Raw genomic sequence first — 23,401 nt, forward strand, 5'->3', positions numbered from 1 at the left:
AGATTGAGCAGGCAGCGAGCTGGTTCCGGATACAGAGATGTAGTAAGTGTTGACTCACTGGGATGGAGGCCCGTGAGACTGCTCTGCATCGGGCACATGTACAGGAAGTGAGCGAGCACTCCTTTGAAGCTGTTTAAATGTTTCACTCGTCACGTCTGTCTGTATGGAGATCACAACACATCATCTCCATCTTTACTATTTACTTTTTCACACAGCATGTCTCCTCCCCTTTGCCTTGCTTATTGATCAGCTTCTTATATGTCTCCCTGCTTCTTCATCCACTGTGCTTATAGACGAGCTGTCAAGGTCATTGTCAATCTCTTTCAAAAGATGACCATGAGGTTTAAAGCCATGGTGGTAGGAGCTCATAAACACCCGATATGGTAAACACCATGTGCAGAGTAGCTGTCATTACGTACACATCATTATCTTATAATAGCCAGATGACTGATCTGCAACCTGACAGCTTTGAGCTGCCAAGTTTGTATCATTAGTGGAAATAAACAAAATCTATCAGTTTGCACTTGCCAATAGCAAAAGCCAGTGAAGTAAATTACAGTTATCACACGAAACTTTTCTCAATAGATCATCAAAGCATGATGAATAAGGCCAGAATGTCTCTACGTCCATTATGCCATCTTAGTGGATATTTGGGACAGAAAGATATGTTTGGAAACTTTTAATTCGACATTGTGTCAACTAGTGCTGTTCCACAAATGTTGAAATGAATCTACTTGTTGATGACTCACTCTGATGTATTAATAGAACTAAATCAGATGGCAATGGAATGACTAAACATTTTAGGACAGGCAAGTTCCACAGTGGAAATTGGCTGCAATTTCTTTTCAGACCTGCAAAGAACAAAACTGTCCAAACACTTGGCTGTTAGCGGTTGCATGGCTCTGTTGGTTCTTTGGATGCTTAAGTCCATAAAGTGTTCAGTAAAGTTACTTTGAATGGATTTCATTAATTGACCACCTCATCAGTTGCTGACCTCTAGTTTACTTACCCGGCTAATTCTCATTGACAAAATACAATGGGAACGTTAAACAGAGGAACGAGTGAAGTCAAAAATAAGATTAAGCGTAACACAACACACACACACACTCACACATACACTAATCTTGGATGCACACGCAACTAACTTGCATAGATAATCCCGAGCAATCAAGCTCCCACCCATTTTGCAAAAGTGGGCCTCATTTCAATAACTTTTATCAAAAAACATCTTTTCAAAGTGAGCGCTTCACAAACAACATGCGCTTTTAACAACTCTGATGTTGGGTAAGGCAGTGACTGAAAGTAAAAGAACGTGCCAGGTCAAACTTTTACCTCGCCGGTAGGTTTTTACATGCTTTCTGAGTGCGTTGCACTATCTATCACACTTTTTGGGGCAGTGTCAGACAGAACAAGATAAATTAAGGATGGGAAACATTTAGGGGTTAAGGCAGGAGCAGTCTTTTCAACGGTAGACACAAACAAACATGAATGTATATTAACAGTGTAATGTAATGTAATTGACAATAAAGTTGACTTGAACTTGAATAGTTGGTGGATAGAGTCACTTCAAGCTGAGAGCCCGACACTTAACAAAAGTGGAGTACTGTCCTGGGACAATGTGAGAAATGTTTGGATGACCATAGTAATAAAAATGGCCCAAAACTCAATGAAGCATGTGAGAGAGAGACATTACATTGCAATAGAGGAGAAGTAAAACGTTTGCAGTACTCACTCCGAAAGTGATGCTCTTGATTGGCATGCCTGTTGGCGCTCCACTGCTTCTTTTTTTTTTACGTTCTGTTTCTTCCAAATTGAAAGATGTCTTTCCAATTGCGCCTTGCAAGCGCCACCACGCAAGGCACGCCGAGCCCCGTCCGACGTAAACACGGGCATACACACCCACACAGGCGCACACACTTCAGTAAGCTGGATCCGGCTTGGTGGGTGGAGAGACGGGGGGAGGGTGGGGTGAGGGGGCCCGGGGTTTTTATCTCTACAGGAATGTTGCCTGTATCTAAAGACACACATTTTACTAGCAACCAAAAACCAATGGGCGCCCCAAACTCTCAGCAAGAATCTCCTACCTACTGTACATCCTTAATGGTAAATGTTTCTGTTTTGCCCAAAGAAAGTTCCGTCCAGCTTTGCACCTTTGAGGCCTAACCTCGCCATCCTCCATCCTCATGCTCCAGGCTCTGCTCTGCTCTCTACCTCACATACCCTCCACCATTCAGGATTTAGTTGCACTGGCACCTCCACTTTATCCCTCCTTTCTCTTGTCCTGTCTCCCCGACATGTCACGCCCATCTCTGCATCTCCTGTATGTTTAGTGACAGCCACACAATCATTTGTTCACGGACCATAAATAGACCAAAATAGAGTTACTGTGGAAAATGGGTGGAATTTTTTTTTCTTGGTGGGGTGGAGGGGGGGGGGGGGGTTGCAGATCTGTTTCAGTTTGTGAGGTGACTTACAGTGACAAAGCGCTTGGCGAGGGGGTTGCTGCCACCACCCCATGACAATGGGCCAGACACTCATCTTGGGGGCGGGGGGGGGGGGCATAAAGGGGCCAGCCCCTCAAAAGGCCCTGCCTCCTTTAATAAAGCGTCCGTCATTCCTCAGTTGAAAAGGCCCTCTTTTCTCTACCTCTCCCTCCTCTCTGCCTCTCCTGGCTAAATGCTGGGAAAAGCACATCACTGCCAAAACCATGCAGAGAGATAAATGCTGTAGGAGAGGGACCGAGGGTGGTGGTGGGGGGGGGGGGGGGGTTATGTAGAAAGAAGGTGACATACAACTCAGTAGCATTGAACCATAACCTGGGCAAAAACACTATATGGGTTCTCTCTACTGTCCAGACTAAAAGCATTGAGCGCTACACTGCCAAATAGTACGTGTCCCAAGAAGACACACTTTAATAGAATATCAATGGAGACTTGACAAATTGTCCTGTCGCCCTCGGCTATTAAAAGCCTGAAATTCTCTGAAATAAACCTCCACTGTAGAGCGCACTACAGTACATCTGAGAAAAAGAACGATAGCTTATCACCAATGTGTGAAGAGGCTCTCTAATATGTAGCTAAGTAAACTCTTTTGGAGAAGTTGACATCAATCATGGCACACTACGTTTTGGTAGCAGAGTTGATTTAGATTCGGGTCGGACGTGCCCTCTGCACCCGATGTCAGGACCGCCTTGTCGACAGGATAAAGGGCTTCAGTTGTCCACGTGTGCTGCTTTTAGTGAGGTGCCGGATGAGCTAAGGGAAGAATTAACACAAATAATGGCCCGGAGTCAACCTCCACTTGTCTCACTCCTTTTGCTTGATATGGCCCTGCTGCAGAACAGGATCTCTTAGATATTACTGGATTTGATCAAGGGTCCAAATATCCATCCATCCATTATTCGTACCACTTATCCTAATTCTGTAAAATACATCTGATGCAAACAAGTGTTCACTTTTCTGATTTGGCTCACTTCAATTTCGTTCGCCATAAAACTACTGAGCTGTCACACTCGGAAAAGCCTTGGGGTGCCAGACTGTGATGCGTAATGAATCAACACTCGCTCCATTTGTCTTGATGGCATGCAGGTGTCAGTGAGAGAGTCTGCAGCAAATCGACGGCCGCAGCAGTTTCAAATACTGTGCACGCATGCACACACATATCCAACAATAAGCCTGCTAGAGATCGAAAAAAAAAAGGGATAAAAAGGGGAATGTAAGTTAGAGCTGATCATTATACACATTAAATGACAAAGGATATCGAAAGCCTCGCATGAATTTTCAAAGCCCTGTGGGAGACAATTCAAGGTATTAGAAACACAGGATTACACCACATATGAATGAAGCCAATAGAAAGAAAGATGGCATGAGATGGGTCATCGCTGGTCCAGGTTTCCATTCATCTTCCTAAGTAGACAGGTGGAGATAGTGTGCGTGAGCGACGCGAAAAGAAAAGCTCTTTTGGGAAGGGAATGTGTTCTTCACAAGTCTTTTGATACTGAGCACCATCTGCAAACTTAAAATGAGTTTCAAACAACTGGAGATGAGTCAGGATCAGGCAGCAGCTGCTCACACAGACCACATTTTCTTATCAGTCTGGTTTGTCAAGAAGCCCGCCTAGGAATACCTTTTAATATGAGACGATTCACAATAAGCCTGTGGGGAACCTGCTGGTCATCCACTTCCATGTGAGATGAAGAATGATGCGCGATTGAGACAATTCACTGTGTTGGTGATTCACAGTGCAGTCTGATACATTTTAATATAAGAATGGTGAATGGCAGTGATGGCAATACTGGACAATTATTTCTTGATTGAAAACAGTTGGATATGTACTGTATCAAGTTCAGGCCACTTTCTATAGGTTTATTTTTAGGACTCTCACATGAGTAAATAATGTTGGAATTTGATTGAGTCGAAGAAATGTGGGTCCATTTTGATAAATGGAACTTAAACCATGAAACTAGAAATAAATTATAACAGTAGCTGTTATTAATGAATAATCTAAGTTTCATTGTATCTCTTTTTCCACGGTACGAATGACTCATGTACTAATGTAAAAGCAGGAGTGCCCAACCAGTCGATCGCGGTCAATTGTTAAACAGCAGCTTGCACCCAAGTCGACCGCGAGGGCTCTAAGGGAAGGAAAAAAAAAAGAATGACGCTGTGTGTGTGTGTGTGTGTGCGTGCGCGTGTGTGTTTATATCACTATATGGGCTACTATTGCTCAGGTTCATGAATGACAGTTTTTGGCAAAATGTAATCCTGAAATGACACCAGATATCCATTCAACCAGCCCCAGTCATGGCTTGTTCAAACCATGCCGTGAAGATAAAAGTTGGCCACCAGAACAGACAATTTCAAGAAAAACAGCGGACATTATGTTTGTTTTTTGTTTTGTTTTTTTGCTAAGCACAGGAGCATCTGTTATTAGAGCTGAAAAATAATTATGAGCAGTTCACTCAATGCAGGTTTCGCATTATTAATTTCGGAACAGCGTCAGCGAATGCATGGAGTCAGCGAAAGGGGCTGCTCTACTCCGCGTACCCTGACCCACAGCATGCTGGCCGCAGCGTGGCTAAGCAGAAGACCGAGGATCAGGAATGAACTTGAACATTCGCTGCGGGCATTCACTGGCAGCTTGCTAATCTGGAAAAGGCGCAGGTATCCTATAGTTGGTGCGAATTGGCTCTGGCTGTTGAATACACCGTAAGAGTCAGCACCTAAGGAATCGACTGGTCAGATACGTAGCAAACCGTGGATTTTGGGAACCATTCCACCCCTAGTCTAAATAAATTCCCATGTCATGTACATGTGTTGGCTTCCATTTAAATAGTACACTGTATATGCCTACGTCTGGAGGAAAATGCTTCACTGCCTGAATATGAGCTTGACATAGAAACAAACAAGAAAAATAAGATACATTTTAATCGTAGCAAGTACGTGTAAAACCTAAAATGAATTTGACAATAAGAACTAAGCTACTAATACAGTACTTACAGTAAATGCTGTCTCACACAAACATACACATTCGAAATTGCACACTGTCATGACCCTAAATCTCTCACACACACACACACGCACACACACACCTCGGGTAAATTCATGCAGTTATAAAATACAGACATAAACCATGTTGACATAATGCAGCAATTAGCAATCATCCAAATGCATACAAGGCTTATATTTCAGGCAGCGTACTTAAATTAAATAAAATTGCTTTTGAATAACTGTGCAATTGGGGTATGATTACAAGTGATGTACATTAATTGGGCTACGCTCACTCCTCATGAATAATATTTGGGTACGGTGTAGTATACCCATTTCAAGCTGCTATAAGGCAGCAGTTGGGTTCAAACTGTTGCCTTACAGCAAAGAAATTGAGGGGTTCAAATCTCAAATTGCACATTTGTGCGATTTAGTGATGTCCTCCCTGTGCTTCTGTGGGGTTTCACTCCAAGTTTAAGTTGTACCCCAGGTCAAGCGGGACACATTCCAGCCTTCCTATGGCTTCCCATGAGAGAAAACAGACTGCTATAAATTAACCTAAAATTAAAGGGCCCAACAAGCCATATGCCATGAACAAAGAATCGGTTCTCATTTATAAATAAATATTTTTTACTGATGGTAATGTTGAAATCTAATCACCTATTTAATTTTGAAAACAGAAAACAAAAGTCAAAGGTTGTAAAATGTGGACATGGAACAGAATTTTCATAAAGTTGCCTAAAATTCTGTCAATGCTTTGTTACCATGACGCGCGACAGTTTCATGAACATCAAACTCTGGGCTCACTCTTTTGCCTTTTCTTTGCCCTGTTTGTGAGACTATTTTAAAAAATATGGACTGTTGAGCCGTATGACATGATTGATTACATGACCTAAGACTCTTGACATTAACAGAAGTTGATAGAGATGTCCCGGTCGGATCACATACTCTGAATTTTTTTCTGATCACGAGGTTTGCAGTTGAGCGGGCATCGGGGCAAAATGATTGCTTTTCTTCATTTTCAGAACCTGTATAGGTCACAAAGGGACCAAATAATCCAAAGCTATAAAGATCTTGTCAAATGGAGCAGTAATATCTTTGTTTTATGTTCGGCAATGTTAAGTTTCGTTTTTTCTGGCAGCGGTCAGAGTGGCAGTAAGAGCCACGCACGCATACAAAGCGCAGTGCTCGCCCTCTGTGCTGCAGCAGAATATAAATTGGTTGGAGCAACAAGGAGACACAAACGATACGCAAACACTCACGGTATGACATAACATAAAATAGCTAAAGTTACCCTTGTCTGATATAAAGCCATCTTACGAAACCACATAAGAGTTGAGAGAGCAACGGACGGGTTAGCAATTGTAAAGCGCCCAAATGACGTTACTTGAACTGGAAGTTGAGCAAGGGTAAATTATTTGGTGACAAGCGAGCTTGTTCCCCACTGGTTGCATTTAACTACGTTATAAATCAATAGTGGCTTTTGTCAATAATAAAAGTCACACATGTACCGACGAACTTTGTGGTCATTGCCGCTGCTCAACCCGTATTGTTTTGTGTTTCTTGTTATTGTAAAGTGTCCTTGGGTGTCTTGAAAGGCGCTTATAAGTAAAATGTATTATTATTATTATTATTTTAGACTGCACGCGCCAAGAAATAATAATGATGTATTTATTGCTTAGCATCCGATAAATCAAGTGCACTCACAGAGGAGTCCCTCATTCTATGTTAATGCTTAAACGTATAAGCCATTCCACTAATTGGTGTCATTTGCTTCCCCAGGAAATAGAATGTATAAATGCACTATACAGTTACATGAAAATAAAATAAAATATAAAGCGTCCTGCACATTGTTGTATTGATGTAAAATGTGTTGAGCTTAATGTTAGCATTCTATTATCATAAATGTCATGGCTATACTGTACGCTTTTGCTAATAAAAACCCATGAAGAGTTTCAGTACAAAAAACAATGATGTAAAATAAAACGTCTGAAATTCACCAATACACATTTTGAGTTGAAAAGAATTTAGAAGAAAAAGAAAAGACAGAACTATAGAACAACAACAAAAAAAAAGTGTGATCGGGACATCTCTAGCAGTTAACTTATTTTTAGACTTGTGTGACAGTTAAGAATGCTAGAATGTTGGGTAGAAAATTGTCTATACAGCTTTATGGCGGTAACAATTTGACCAAGAAGCAGGTTAGCTGTATTCCCTTTGTCTATATAGGGAAATTTTCTTATGAGGACGGCCAGTGCCCCTACCCGGTATCTGTTTGACCTTTGAGGTCCCACTGTATATTTTTCCATCAGGTGACACAGGGCTGGCAGATTAGCTCCGAGCCCTTTGATATGTAGAACAAGCAGCCGATAGGAACTTCAATAATTCCCAAAGCAGACCAGCTTAGTTAAAATCTCTTTGCATTCACCTGGTGAAAGGTGGAAAGAGCAAGAATCTTTGCCTTGAGGCTTTCTGACCACCTTCCCCACGTTGTCTGCGCATTCATCTTAATGACATGCACATGCACGCATGCAAGCATTGGTTGTCACTCAAGTTTCTCTCCTTCTTAACGTCACTTAGAATATGTCGTTAGATAGACTTCTCTTCAGAGATGAATCTCTTTATTGTGACTTACTGCTGCAAAAATCTGTGGAAGAACAATTCCGAATGGCTGACCATTTCTTATCTTATTTCTGTTGCTCTGTCTTCTCGTTGAAGTCTGTATCTAAACAACCGAGACCTTGATCTGGTGGTTCAACACACACACACACAAAAACAAAAAAAACAACCCTTATCCTTTAATCTGAAATCTTCAAAGCTGGTATTAATAACCCTGGGATAAAAATGAGTGTTTCAATATTTGAATAGGCCATGGCCTTTCACATGTAAATTTCACCCTGCGCCCCCTCACTGAAACAAATTACAGCCAACTGCTGGTGGTTGGACTTGAATGGGCGTTCTAATGTAGTCTGCGTCTACAGTGGGCTGGGGGAGCATCTGGAAAAGAGAAACTGAGACGGGGGAGAATTTATATGACAGTGCAGAGTTTGACAGTTTGCTTTTCTGCATATTGAATGTGCCATGCAACCACAGTGTGACGAATGGGGCTTGGCTTCCAGAGCGTCTGTCTCCGAGGACTAAATGAGGGCTAGTTAGAGCTGTAGGGGACCTTCTCCAATCTTAATAAGTGGTAATAGTAGCAGAGGGGCCACGGCCTTTACACAGACCACTGACAATACACAACTATGCCTGATAGGAGGGGGCATGGCGGGTTGATGAAGACGGTTTGAGTTCTCGCATCACCAAGCGGCTGGCTGAATTATCTGCAAACTGATTGGATATCAAAACAACACTAAGTTTTTTTTTGTCATGATAATAATTAGTGATCTGTAAAAATTGTGGATTATAAAATTTCCAGACACACCAAAATTCAGAACCTTTTTTAATCCAGACTTTTGATACTCATTTTCTGGTTTAACTTTGACCTACTGGTTTCTCTGTTAAATGTTTCCATGAAAAAAAATGAAACAGTCTCAATTTTTCATTTAACTGAAGTTCAGTATCCTAATGGTACTGCACTGGTACTGAATGATTATTGATCAAAGGAGAGAACGAAATATGGAACTGCCCATTACATAGGTAAGAATGAGCAAGAACAAAAATACCGGTACTGTATATTGTTTTAAATTGCCCGTTCACATGTTTCCACTTGCCGTCTGTTGGATTTGCACACAATGATTACAATTTAAGTTTTCTGGCAAGACAGTGTTTTCTTGTTAGTTTGTTCAGAACAGGCATCTCCTGAAATTTGGGCTTTAGGAAACCTCATAGTGCCCCATCAACATTGGGAGCACGATGGCGATAGAAAGGGTGGCATGAGTAAATTTGGGATAGCAATCGTGAGAATTTGAGGGGAAAGAAAGGTCTGGAACAAGTTTCCCAGCGGCCTAATTGCACTTAGATGAACTCTCTTCCACTTAGTCATCATGGATTCAAGATCATCTATTCGATAGGTGCAATGAAACCGCATTGGTGAAGGAGTCCCAGACTGTTTACATAGATCAAGGCAGACAAAAAACAGACACAGCATGTGGATTGCTGTCACATTAGAAAGACACAAGAGCCACAATAATCAAATAGTGACATCAAGGCGTGCACAACCACAATGACGCAGCAGAAAAGCGCACCCGCAAACAAACACAGCACATCGAGTTGTTTCACATCCACCGAAATGTTGAAGCACCGAAGATGCCATGCAATACTGAGAATAAGCATGCACACAACGCACTGATAAGGTCGACCGCCAAGACACAACAACACACGCCCACACACAAATGCGTCTCACACTCACACGCACAAACACTCTTGATCGAATATGATTGACGCCTACATAAAATCACAGCGATACAGATGAAACAAGCATATTTACTAAATTAGAAGAACCCACAGGAAAAATACTTTGACTGTGTTATCATTAGTGTGAACTTCTGCTGCAGGAACTATTTAGTGTGGATGGATATAACAAGTGTTACACCACGACATAAAAGCTATATTTTGCCCGTGGACTCTTGCCATGTAATATGCTGATTTGATAATACCAGTTCCTGATATATCACAAGACACGGAGAAAGATGTTCATATTAAAACACACTCGTGTCGCTAATGTGAAACAACAACAACGAAAAAGCTTCTACAACATAAAAAAACCACATCAAATGAATGAAACGTGTCAATCAGCAAGTTAGTACGATATGTCAAGCGGGGACAGGGAACAGCGTGATCCACGACACCTGTACCACTGAATTAGCTCACAGCACAACAGCGCGACTTGAATGAACCAGCGCTACGATACCATAAGCAACACAAGAAAAGTGATACCAAAAAAATGAAACAGCGGCAGTGTGACACAAAATTTGATGATGGGGTGACCATCAGTACAGAATATAGAAATACACATATATACACATATTAATATTTTTTAAAAAAGCGAGATATACGTGTTGCAGATATTTACTTCATCATCATTGAGCCATACTCCTTGGCCATCGGGCATCTCAGAGCTCACACTACTGTCCTGATCGATTAGCCAGCGATGCACGGCGTGGGCCTAAAAGAACATACGACATAAAGAGAGAGCCCAGTTAATAGCAACAGTGAGATGCAGAAGATGGAGTCACAGAAAAGAGAGCAGGAGAGAAAACTGGACATGAGAAGCAAGGAATATAAAAGAGAGCAACAAATGAACATCATATTGAGACATGAGTAGAAACCACAGATTAGGCATCGGAAGGAAAGGGCAACATAAGGGGCAACAGCTCCAACCAAAGCTCCTCTCCCCCCCAACAAAAATAATTTGTCCGTGGGAAACAGGTAAGGATGATCAGCATCGCTACGCACACCACAAGGATGTCACGCATGCAGTGGCCCTCGCGGGCAACGGGAGACTAATGGCAGTGGACAAGGTGGTTGGCGGTGGTGTCGATGATCACAGATGAATCAACTGAGTCGTGGTTCAAGTGAGTCTGGATTCCCTTTAATGCTTGCTTCAGCGGGTGTACTTACGTAGAATACAGGCCTCACCAGTGAGCGGGGCAACTCCACCCATGCCAGATTTGATGCACAACGAATACTGACCAAAAAAATATGGATAATAATAGAATGGCACACCATAGAGCACAGATCACCCTAACATGTATATATATGTGAACGAGTTCATTTATTTCGGTTTGTCAGATACTTCTTGGTACATGGAGTGTGATGCAAAAAACAGGTTGGTGATGCTATTCAATCCCCCGGCTTCCAACACACACACACACACAATTCTCACACACACTCTTGACAGTCCCATTGTCAGCATGATGACGCCAGCAACAAAAATGAATTCCTCACTATTTGGTACCTCATTAAAATGTACCGGTAAAGAGTTCTACCTTGGCCCACACAGCACCTGAAGATGCAAGGTTTCACCATTTCCATTCTGAAGCCGGGTCAAAATTGTGGCTAGAAAATAACAAAACATGAAAAGTTCCTTAGAATTCTTGCATGTTCTCCCCATGCCTGTGTGGGTTTTCACTGAGTGCTCCATTTTTCTCCCACATTCCAAAAACGTCTCAGGTTAATGGAAGACTCAACATTGTCCAGAAGTGTGAGTGTGAATGGTTATTTGTCTAGATATGCCCTGCTGGGCAATATCCGAAGTTGCACATTACTAATTCCTCTTTTTCATATACAGGAGGTGGGCAACAGGAGGATGCTAGCCAAGCTAATAGCTATGATGGACAGACCCTCCCACCCCCTCCAGGCCACCCTGACCGCACTGGGCAGCTCCTTCAGCGAGAGACTGATACACCTGCGCTAAAAGAAGGAGAGGTACCGCCGCTCATTCCTGCCGACTGCTGTCAGGCTATTGAATAGACGGACCTGAAAACCGGGACTCATCCCCACTCACCCATTTTTAATATGCTTATATTTACATTTTATAGTTTATATTTATTTATTTATGGGCGGCCCGGTAGTCCAGTGGTTAGCACGTCGGCTTCACAGTGCAGAGGTACCGGGTTCAATTCCAGCTCCGGCCTCCCTGTGTGGAGTTTGCATGTTCTCCCCGGGCCTGCGTGGGTTTTCTCCAGGTGCTCCGGTTTCCTCCCACATTCCAAAAACATGCATGGCAGGCTGATTGGACGCTCTAAATTGTCCCTAGGTGTGAGTGTGGGCGTGAATGGTTGTTCGTCTCTGTGTGCCCTGCGATTGGCTGGCAACTGATTCAGGGTGTCCCCGCCTACTGCCCGAAGACAGCTGGGATAGGCTCCAGCACCCCCCGCGACCCTAGTGAGGTTCAAGCGATTCGGAAAATGGATGGATGGATGGATGGATATTTATTTATGTACTTTTTGTTTTTCTACTTCTCCCTTTCATAATTGTGCTGCTGTAAATTGGGAATTTCTCCATTACGAGACAAATAAAGGTTTTCTGATCTTGTTTTATTTTGGTCTATTTAATGTTAATGCTAGCAGTTCGGAAAATGAATGAATGAATATTAATGCCCTGTTTGACTAAAATAAATAAATAAATAAATAATCAGAAGTCATTCAGCAGTAACATTAGTCTTACCAAAATACACATTTTGGCTACTCTACCCTCCTCTGCTGAGAGCCATCAGTGTGCAACTCGCACACAAAATCCCCATCTGTTTCTCTTGACTGTTGCGGTATCAGCACCAAAAAAACAAGCAAACACAGCTACTTTGGGAATGTCTGGCACTACTGTGCTGCAAAAAGCCCATCAAGATTCATACAACCCACAGATTCATCACCCAGTCATGACTACAACTACAATTGACTCAGTGACAGCAATGTTATGGCACGTCACGATAACGTGAGGCTGGTAGGCGTCCCCTTAGCAAAATGATATTCACTGCCGACTGCTGAGTTACATAAAAGTATTGTTTTATGTTTCACAAGTTTAACCGTCTGAATGTCACACAAACCTTCCAAGTGTAGCGCTGGTGGTTGCCTGCCTCCGCAAATACAGCACCACCCACATTCTCTGAGACAACTATCGTTGCCGATTCAGATACACGTGCTGTTAAATACGGGGAACTTCTGCCTATTTGTGATTTCCTAATCCCAAATTCATCTATTCTTTTTTTTTTTTGGAGGGGGTGGGGGTGAAACAACCTATTGTAATCTTATTGCTGAAAAATTCAGCTTTGCACATATTTTTGGGCTCTTATGGTAATGCCTTAAGATGCTGCATCAAAGCCCTGGCTCATAGGAAAGTAGTAAATGGTATCAATGGAGTATTGTGGAAGTGACGAAAAAGACCAAGGACTGGTATACCAAAGATCATCAGGTAGTTTTCTGACCAGGTGTTGCCACTTCCAACCAAAGATGACAAACGCCATCCAATAACTCAACTTAATTTGATTTATGGAGCACTTTAAAAACAACCACAGTGCTGTACATGAAGTAAATACAGACACATATAAAGAAAGATGGTTAAAACACTAAATGAATAACGAACATAAAACCAGTAGAAGGTCATTCCAAAAGAAGGAAATTGAACTCTAAAATGTATGAGGAGCCAGTATGGGGGGGGGGGGGGCAGAATTGGAGTTATGTGCTCCCTACGATGAACTCTGATGTCTTTTTTATTTATTTATTTGTTTCTTTTTGTAGAAAAGTGGGTTCCCAAGATATATTTCCTTCAGGAAATCTTTTTTGGCCGTAGCTCCTTGAACGTTTACATTTTTTTCTTGTACTGCATGCTCATAATAAAAAAAGTTGAGTCAATCAATCAAACATTCAATCACGAGAGACAAGTATAAACACTTGGGGTGAGGGCATTAACTATTTTTCGCTATTTGCGGCAGGGTTTACTATTATGGTTACCGCTGTCATATTAACATTGGACATCCAAGTTATTGTTTCATGCAGCATATGTGAACACAAGCCAAGCGCGCCGTACCGGAATTCACTTTGATGTGCACCCAAAGAGTTTGGTGCACCAGGGATCACATGGCAGCGTTCACATTTGACTAACGTGACAAGTGTGAACACAGCAGAAAACAGGTCGTACATTTTAAAGGCAATCCACAACACCCTTTTCCCGGAGGATTTTTTTGCGAGGAAGTTTGACGTACTCGCATGAGACGCAGACGCACTAACACTCATCAAGAGACAGCCAAAGTTGAGGTGTCAGCAGAAACAGACGCAACAGTCAACACGCGGCAGCGGAGGACACACGTGGAGTCACCTCAAGGGTACTGTGAATCACACGGTGTCAGCAGAGGCCAAAGCCTTTGCAAGGAAACCTTAAAATAGACAAAACCAGGTGAAAGCACTGCAGTACACTGCATCATTTTACAGACAAAGTTGTCAAAGTTGCACTCTGCGTGACCTTTCTTTTTCATTTTTGGGAAGACTGCTCATTAAATCGCGCTTGTGATTTGCGCGGCCCTGTTTGTCAATGTTGGTGCGAGCAAATGAGATGCGGCGGCGTCATTTGCAGAGTTTGTGGCGAGTTACAGAGCGTGTCAGCTTAAAAGGATAATTGGATTAAGTAGCAGACGGGTAGTGATGACAGGAGAAGAGGGGCAAAAGGGGTGGAGGATGAAGAGGAGGGAGACGGCTGAGGCAGAAGGGGATTGAGAGCTGCTGATAAGAGGAACGGGCCATTCCACCGAGGAGCCTTTGGGAGCCTTAGGGCAGCCAAAAGAAACAGGGGGAACTCCAACCGTTACGCTGTAGATTAGAAGGATAAAGGAGATAACATTCGTCGTCTCTGGACACCTGACTCGCAGCGCCTTGCTAGTTGGGTATACTCGATACAATCAGAAACAGCGGAGAAGAAAAAAAAACGCTCGTTACGATGCCGATGTCACCTTAACGGCTGTTAAGATGCATCAGAGCCTGATAGCTCCCCACATTCCAGGCTTATTCCTCACAGTTTGATGTGCAGGGGCAGGGCTGAAGAGTGAGGTGAAGACAGCAGTCACAAGCTTGTGAGAGCTGCGCAAATCTCAAAAATAAAGACGAAATGATGAACAAGTGAGAGCGGGAGCACTTTTCTGAAAGCTAAGCTCTTGACGGTAGAAAAACGATATTGAACGATAATAGTGAATCAATCCTTTATTTTCCTCGGAGCAGAGCAAATTTAATTGAATATTGACATTGATTTCCTGCAGGAAAGAAGAAGAAAAAAAACACGGCTGTAGCATAATTGACTCTACAGGCGTGGGAGTATTTAAAACTTTTCAAATTAGATTGGCCGAAAATGACTAGCTCAAACTACAATGCTGACCATGACTTATGAAGTAAATCATCAGCTCGGCTGCCGGGATTTTTGCTAGGAAGGCATTTTTTATTTTAAGAGTTGTTAATTGGCTTGCAGCTTTCTGCACAGTAGCTGCTTTTCTTTATCACACCAATGTGTGGATAATCGTTTTAAATCAAGGTAAACATTTTTGAGATTGGATTTCAGAAGAATAAAAATCTAAAAGAAAAAAAAAAGATTGCACAACACCTGAAGAGCTGTGTTCTGATATACTGTCTCTGCTAAATGTATATTTGGTCATGGCGTTGTTGTTTTTAAACAGAGGCATTGTATTGAGTACAAGAGTGACATAATGCATGTCTCACAATTTGAGACAAGCAACATCATGAGTGACGTTACTGGCACACATGATTGATGCATGTTGCTCTTAAATCACATTTCTTCTACTGTAATATGTTCTTGGGTTATTAAGTGATGCCTATCTCACGTGTCTTACCATGTCATCTTTGACAGAGTTGCAGTTGGAATACATGATGTACAGAAAGAGAGAGTTCAACTGAAAAGGGAGCCAATGTTAACACCCATAATGCACACTAACCCTGAATATAAATCTTATCAACGTATACGGTATATATTATAGACATTTAATGGCCATAACAGTTGACAGCGAATAACGCTCCACCAGCCATGCCAGACGTTCACCATAACAAGCAAACTGATTAAGGAACTAAATAGCACCACACTAAGAATGAAGTCCAAGCATGAATATCAATCTGATCCACATATACAGTATTTACTTTGACGTTGCATCTTAATCGGCACACAGGAGAGGGTGGAGAAGCAGGTACCGTACTTTGTAATTCAAATGAATAACGTTCTCCCAGCCATGCATGTCCTTTTACTTCCTGCCCATACCGAGTCAGCAGTGTTTACTGTTTCGTCAGAAAGTACGATTATTGCGGTGTTTAACTGGTAAAATTTGGGCTGATTATTATTATTTTGAAAATATGTGCTAGGCAATAAATTGGTCGAACCCTAAATTATATCGGAATTTATTTTCAGGAAAAAACAAATAGTGTGATGGAGACTTTGCTACATTCGAAGAAAAACACAGAAACAAATAAATAAAATATCACGTCGTGAGAAAGTTGCAACGGGTGAGAGGTTTTACATGTAAGCAGCCGTAAATGACTGGCTGGAGAAGTTACTAGGAAAGCGTGAGTGAGAGTGTCTAGGGCTGATTAATAGTGCAAAGCAGACAGCTGGTAGCTCTGCACACAGCAAACAGCAAGCAAACGAAGCTCACTGAGCAGGTGAGATGAATCCTGGAAGGGCACAGGTGGACGCTCCAGGTGGTATGAAAGGGGAAGATGGTACAGATGCGTGTATTTTCACTCCGTCCCTGCCTTCCTCACCATCTTGACTCCTTCCTCGTGACATCCTATTTTCCATGGACTTCTTTCTAGTCTTATCCAACAATATGAGCTGTGTCACACCTGAATACGTCATGGACAACATCAAGATCTGATCAACATCTTCTGTCTGGTTTGAACTGAAAGGGAAGCAAAGTGCAATGAAAGTACTGTTACTTGAACACAAACGTGTCCAAATTGGTCAAGGAAAAATTGAAGGGCAATGTATTGTTGTTGCATGATATATAAAGTCAAACTTTTCTCGCGATTTACTCCGAGGATACCAACAGAGGGCTGGTTGAGGCACCAAGTGGAAAGGTTTAAAGCACAAAAGTTAGTGACACCACTGTGTTCAATTTATACCGACAGGGTCAAGGGTGCATTGGGAACAAAAACGTGATGCTCAGTGAACATTCATTGCCAACATGGGCGTTGTATTGTTTGGGGCGGCTGTGAGTGGAAAAAAAGGTGAGGACCTTTGGATTTTATGTTTACGAATGACTTTTAGCCGTCTCCGATTTTTGTATTGATATTGCGCAGCATTGGTTTTACCATACCAGACTAATTGTATCCACCGACGCATTACCATAATAAAACACATGCATGAAAACAAGATAAACTCAAAGAGACAGCGCGGCCAAAAACCTGGATTTGAGAGGCTTATTTTCATCTTTCTTTCTTGCGTTTCGTTCTTTTATGTTGCTCTTTTCTTTTCGCCCAGGGAAATAGAAAGAGACATGCCTTTTCTTTCAGCCTGTGCCTCATTATGGTGCTTTTCAGGTCTGCTCTTTTGTAAGGGGCCAGCCTAGAGCCTTGCACGCGCATCGCGGAACAGCCGGTGGATTACCCAGACTCTTGTCAAGACCGCATCGGTACCCGCGACCGCTCTCGTCCACTCCCCTGCCAACTGCAGCGCGAACGTTACATGCGTTAATAAGTGAAGCCAAAGAGCCATGCCAAGACTAAACCAGCAGGAACAGCTGCTGTGCCACATACATCAATGTAAACAATACATCCACCAGGGCACGGCTGTCATATTAGCGGACACAGTCTGATGTCAAATAATCAGCATAAAATGTTTCGTCGAAAAACATACAAAGAGCGCCACGCCGCATCTGAACAGCAATGAGATTAGAAGTTCAGAAGTGATCTTCACCTGCTCCTCGGACCAAAACATTTGCTTAAATTAGACCCATGAGAATATCTTGTCAAATGGCATATGCAGACGTATAAGAGGAGAGCAAAAGAGGGGACGTTAACCTTTGCAAAGGATGACACCATTGGGTAATTACAAGGAGAAACAAATATAATGAATTATTTAATCAAAAATGCAGATTTTTTTTCTGTCCGTTGATATTCTACTTTGTACATACAAATGAGCGGTGTCAAAATGAATCGATTTCAACGACAACTAATCGATTATCAAATGAATCGACATTGTTCAATGTAGTCTGTAGCAATTAGTTGAACAAAACAAAGCAACAACGGTCTACTCTTCCAGATGTGACTCTCTCACAAAGAGTGGTGAGTGGCAGATGAGCCCAAAAATGAAAAACCACGAAAGAAATCAGTTGTGGATGCGCAGTGTTGACAGTACACAGTGAACAATGCAAAAGTCAAACTTGTTCTTGCCGCGCTAGTGTGGGGTTTTCCTGCTTCCTCTCACTTTACACAAACATGGATGGTAGAATAGTGGAGTTGTCAAAATTGTGGTTGTGACTGTGAGTGTTTTGTTGATACAGGGATTGAAGAACAGTTAGATCTACATTTTTGTGCCTCAATGGTCACGGTTGGTATGACTTGACATATTGTATAAAACAAACCAGTCTATCCTACATGCTAGAATAATACAATGTTATTCACGAAAAAAAAAAGTGTATTTGTGGATGAATTGAGCAGTCAGCAGAATGGAGCAGAAGGTTTGGAGTCCATCTATCAGAGCTGTTCTCTCAGCCTATGGCTGGTCCCTCTGGGGACATGAAACACCGAAGCCCTCCTCAATCACTGCTACGTGTGGCGCTAAATGAGAGCCGCTGCACTTGTATGTTTACTACGTAACGTATGACTTAAAGTTAGCGTATGTCAAGGCTTTTCACGTGAACAACCGATGACAGGAGGCAAATGCAAGTAACCCTTCAGGAACATGTTCAGCCTGCGGTGCGACATCGCGGAGGAGCGGTGAAATCGCATGCAGAGTGAGTGCAGACCTCTCTGCTTTGGGAAATTTAATTTGGCGCGAAACTGTCAAGTTGACAACCCCAACATCAACATATTAAGACAAAGATGGGGGCACTAACAGCTGTAAAATTTTACCTTGCTGGCCCAGCACTATGGACTCACGACTCGATTAAGGTGATGAAGATTGATGGTTCGTTCGTCAGGACAAAGACAGATTACAGCTACATCTTGAACGAGAAACAGAAAATCCTCTCCAGATGCTCCAATGTGTAGCTTCTCCTTCTCCTGCTCAATGATGCACAACAGTACAGCAGCTGCTTTGCAACCAGTCAGTGATAAAAGCCAAGAAAAACACAATTCGCCTTTGTTAATGTTTAAAACCACTGTGTGCCATGAGGATTTGCAGGTCCCAAGTCAGGGACATGGGGGATTTATTGCGGATTCACGGTAACTAGATACACAATGATTGACGTAATTGTCCGGCCTATGTGATAAAAACAGATTAGACACGCTGAGTGCACAGTTTGAATAAGGAATTGTTTTCTGCATTCCTTCGTTTTACTTTTCACTAAGAGTTTTAATTGTTAAATTATTTAACACCGCCAATAATATCTTCTCTGGAAGGGGACCGTCCTGCCTCTCCCTCCCCGACATTCATGAAAAAATGAAGACCACTCATACTGTTGAAAAGCTAACGCCAAGCTGTTTGGATTTATTGATTAATTATTTACAGAAGTGAATAGCAGTCACTGCTGGCTAGAGGAAGGCATGCAAAGTCTATACATGGCATGCCTATCCGTACCAAGATTCAACATGACACTTTCCTACAAAACTCTGGTGTTTGACCATCCACACGATCCTGCACTCGGCATATTTCCATCTGACTGCAGCGCTGTAACTCACACAAGCCAAATGCACAATGGTGTCGCACAGTCCACATTGCATATTCTGGGAGGAGGAGATGCAAACGCTTCAATTTAGCATGTGCAATTTTTTTTTTTTTTAAGATCTCTTCCTGTTCCTTGATCTCTGTGCTTGATGCCATTATCACACTGAGGCAGATGACAGATCGTCATCAACAAGCATTATGTTGATTGAGTCCAAAATTCGAGCCATTTACTGGATACTGTACTGTCTATTGCATATAGCAGTACCCCACGATGGCAAGGAGCCACATGCAAAATGAGAGGTAACGGGGAGGACAGATCTTCTCTGCTCGTGTGAATATTTTTGAAATGCCAGAAACAAGAAATATTGCGACATGGTGTCTATGGATTAGAACTTCTGATTGATGAAAGAGGGCTAACTTGAAGCCAGTCATGTTCACCTACAACCAAAGTCCTTTCAACTCTGCATTTCTGTGCACCCGGGTCAAAAGGTGCTGGACACTTCCAGAGCTGCTATTTGCATGCCTCAAGTTATAAATCCAGTGGCCCAAAATGATCTGAGCCACATGTTACTTTCTCTGTAACATCGTAATATGTTTGTTTGCCTCTTCCGCTAACAATTTCAATTCCATCACTTCAAACTACAATTTGTACTTGCAGAGCTCTCCAAAATGTTCCATGGTGCAAACCATTCTTTTAAAGGGGAAGTCATGTTCTCTCAACACCCCTACTCTCAACACAGTATGCTGATTCATGTTGCAACTGTGGAATGTGAATTAAACAGCATAATGCCCAGTTCTGCCAGCGCAAAATCGAGCAAAATACCACAAGAAAAAAAAACCTGGACCCACGCGCACAGTTAGACTGCACTTGGCGTTGGATTTGCGCATAGAACGAAAATAGGGCCCCAAGTGGCAAGATAGCTACCACCTTAAAATTGGGCGGATTTTGCTGCTTAATTCACATCCCCAAATGCAATATTAGTCATAATCCTTGGTTTGGACTATAAAACATGATTGTCAAGAAAACGTTTGACTTGACTTCCCATTTAAGTACAGCGCTCGCCACCACTTTTACACACGTTGCCAATAGCACTCAATCTGTTACTGTGAGTAAACACGCAATCTTTGCAATTCCAGTAAAAGATTGCAAATTTGGTCGATGATCTGCAACATGCCCAGTAATCGCTCGTTGCAATCTATCAGAGCGAACATGCAATTTAGCACTCGCGAGGGGGGGGATCTTATGATATCAGGCCCTGTGTGTTCATGAAGTGGGCGCGCTCCTTGCTGCAGATTCTGCAGTCGACATTAAAAAGTCATCCAACCGTACGCCCCCTACACACAACAGGGCAGGAAACAATAAGACATGAGCTAAAATGCCGTATTGTAAACCATGAGCAGGAATACAGCCGAGCATGTGGCTGCAAATATGACCTGTTCATTCAAGTAGCACCGTCCTCATTCCTCACACATGCAGCACAGTCATGCACACACAGCAGGAATGCTGAATGCAACTAAAAATAGCAGCGCGTTTGCGCCGCACTGCCATCATTATTCCTTTCATCGTCCTTATCAGCAGAGCGGGGCTCACTCACAGTTGGTGGACAGTCAAATCGCTTTCATGGAGCTTTCTTAGCCTCACCCTCACTTTGACACCTCTCTGTTTTCAGCACTCGTCCTCCATGTTGCCAAAATTCAAATTTGTTTCCCCAAGGATGCCGCCCCTCATATGCACATTCACCTTCATTTTATCTTGCTTAAAAAACTATGGCAGCTGACACCCGAACACCGGACCAGGAGTACTCATCACAGAGAAAAATGTGACAAGGTCACACAAATCAGCAGTCGCGCTGGCAAACACATTGAACTCATGTACACGCCGTTTCACTTGATTATGAAGCATACTGTATATGCGGCACGACTGTTTACAGAGTATAAGTCTTCATTTGCTGTTGAAAACGTGTCCTTGTCGACACAATCTGTGAATAACAATGTCATTTATAGCTGAGCCGCTGAGATCAAAAGCACAATCTGTTGCAAAGTACAAAAGGTCCAACATCTTTAAAAAATGCACACAAGGTTTCAAGTAACATTTTAACATTCTTAAATGTTATATGAAAAAAAGCTAAACAATAAAACAATGAGCTTAAAAATGATGGTGGTTTAAGGTAACACATTGGCAAGGTGACTTGTGGTTCTCAGTTAATGAATTGAACAGGAAAAGACAAATTCTTGTTCACCCACAAACTGATACCACATAGCACAGTGAATGCCCGCCTCTTTGGTTCGCTATTCACAAATTCATCCATCCATCCATCCATTTCCCGATCCGCTTATCCTCACAAGGGTCACGGGCGGGAGGGGCGGGGGGAGGTGCTGGAGCCTATACCAGCCGTCTTCGGGCAATAGGCGGGGGACACCCTGAACCTGTTCCCAGCCAATGGCAGGGCACACAGAGACAAACAACCATCCGCGCTCACACTCACACCGAGGGACAATTTAGAGTGTACAATCAGCCTGCCATGCATGTTTTTGGAATGTGGGAGGCAACCGGAGTACCCGGAGAAAACCCATGCAGGCCCGGGGAGAACTTGCAAACTCCACACAGGGAGGCCGCAGCTGGAATTGAACCCGGTACCTTTGCACTGCGAGGTCGACGCACTAACTACTGGGCTGCCTTCACAAATTCATCGATTTCTAATTTTTTTTCTATGAAAAATTTGTCATTAGCTGATAAACGTACATGTTCTCATTTTGGGGGACTTATTGTAACACCCTTAGATGCCACAAGATGGCTTCAAAGATCTGGCAAAGTAGAAAAGTAATAATTTTTTTGTCAAAGCATTACGTGGGAGTGACATGTCGACAGAGATTACAGTATTAGCGTTGTACAGTATGTTGGGAAGAAGCTAAGTTCTGGCCGGGTTGTTAGTGGAAATTAGAATGATTCTTCATAGCATGAGCATGTATACCACTGGTGCATTTATTTATATATATATATTTTTAATCAAATTATCTTGTAAACCATTTGCTAAGTTTAACGATGACATTGTAAAATGTGTTTGAAACTGCATTCAACTGTTTTAGGATCACGATGTGTTCTGCATTTACAGTTCAAGCAATATGGGCAAGTATAAACATTTTGGGGTGGGGGGGGGGGCGGAGGGGGAAGGACGCATCAATTACTCACAGTTATTATTTTTTTCAAAACAGAGCTTGGTCCCTATTCCACACAAGATCCCGCGTGACTGTGCTGAGCTTATTTTCCTCCTTTATGGCTTGCACAATAATCAGATAAAAGACAACGGTTATTTTCTTTCTAAACTTACCCCTCATAGAGTACTTTGTACGTTACACTTGAAGGTATGCATGCAGCTTGTGGAGTAAGAGTTGCAAATAAAAGGGACAAAAAGCCAAAGCAAAAGAAACACACAGAGTCATTTGATGCTATGGTTTTAACTCGTAGGTTTTAGGGGACTTCAGCAGCATATTTTGAGCGAGCTAACGTTTCGTAATTGATTTCCCTTTTCATTAATCTTCTTGTGATTTGGTTTCATGTGGAGGACTGAACAATTCAATTCACAGATTCATGTATGAGTCAACCCCTTTCCGGTCCTATTGCTTCACTGAGATACAATTAAAAGACGATCAACCATGTTCAC

General features: G+C 42.4%; 1 protein-coding gene across 14 annotated transcripts in view; it reads right to left on the bottom strand.

The window, feature by feature from the left end:
- Positions 1-23,401, bottom strand: part of ank1a (ankyrin 1, erythrocytic a) — an 84,851-nt gene that overhangs the window by 43,222 nt on the left and 18,228 nt on the right. For 11 of the 14 annotated variants that reach the window (XR_015100971.1, XM_086111824.1, XM_086111826.1 and 8 more), the window contains exon 2: positions 10,501-10,593. The exons of 2 other annotated variants lie outside the window; for them this stretch is intronic. Coding sequence is in view for 11 of the 12 variants with exons in the window: in XM_086111824.1 (XP_085967950.1) it covers positions 10,501-10,593 (93 nt within the window). In the remaining variant the exon portion in view is untranslated. Of the gene's footprint in view, positions 1-1,732; positions 2,299-10,500; positions 10,594-23,401 lie in introns of those variants that run through there. One more of the 14 variants, XM_086111825.1, reaches the window with a different exon arrangement.

The sequence above is a fragment of the Hippocampus guttulatus genome, chromosome 5, assembly GCF_054856545.1.
Source record: "Hippocampus guttulatus isolate MCC_2025c chromosome 5, RoL_Hgut_1.0, whole genome shotgun sequence".
In the NCBI taxonomy this organism is placed as follows: domain Eukaryota; kingdom Metazoa; phylum Chordata; class Actinopteri; order Syngnathiformes; family Syngnathidae; genus Hippocampus; species Hippocampus guttulatus.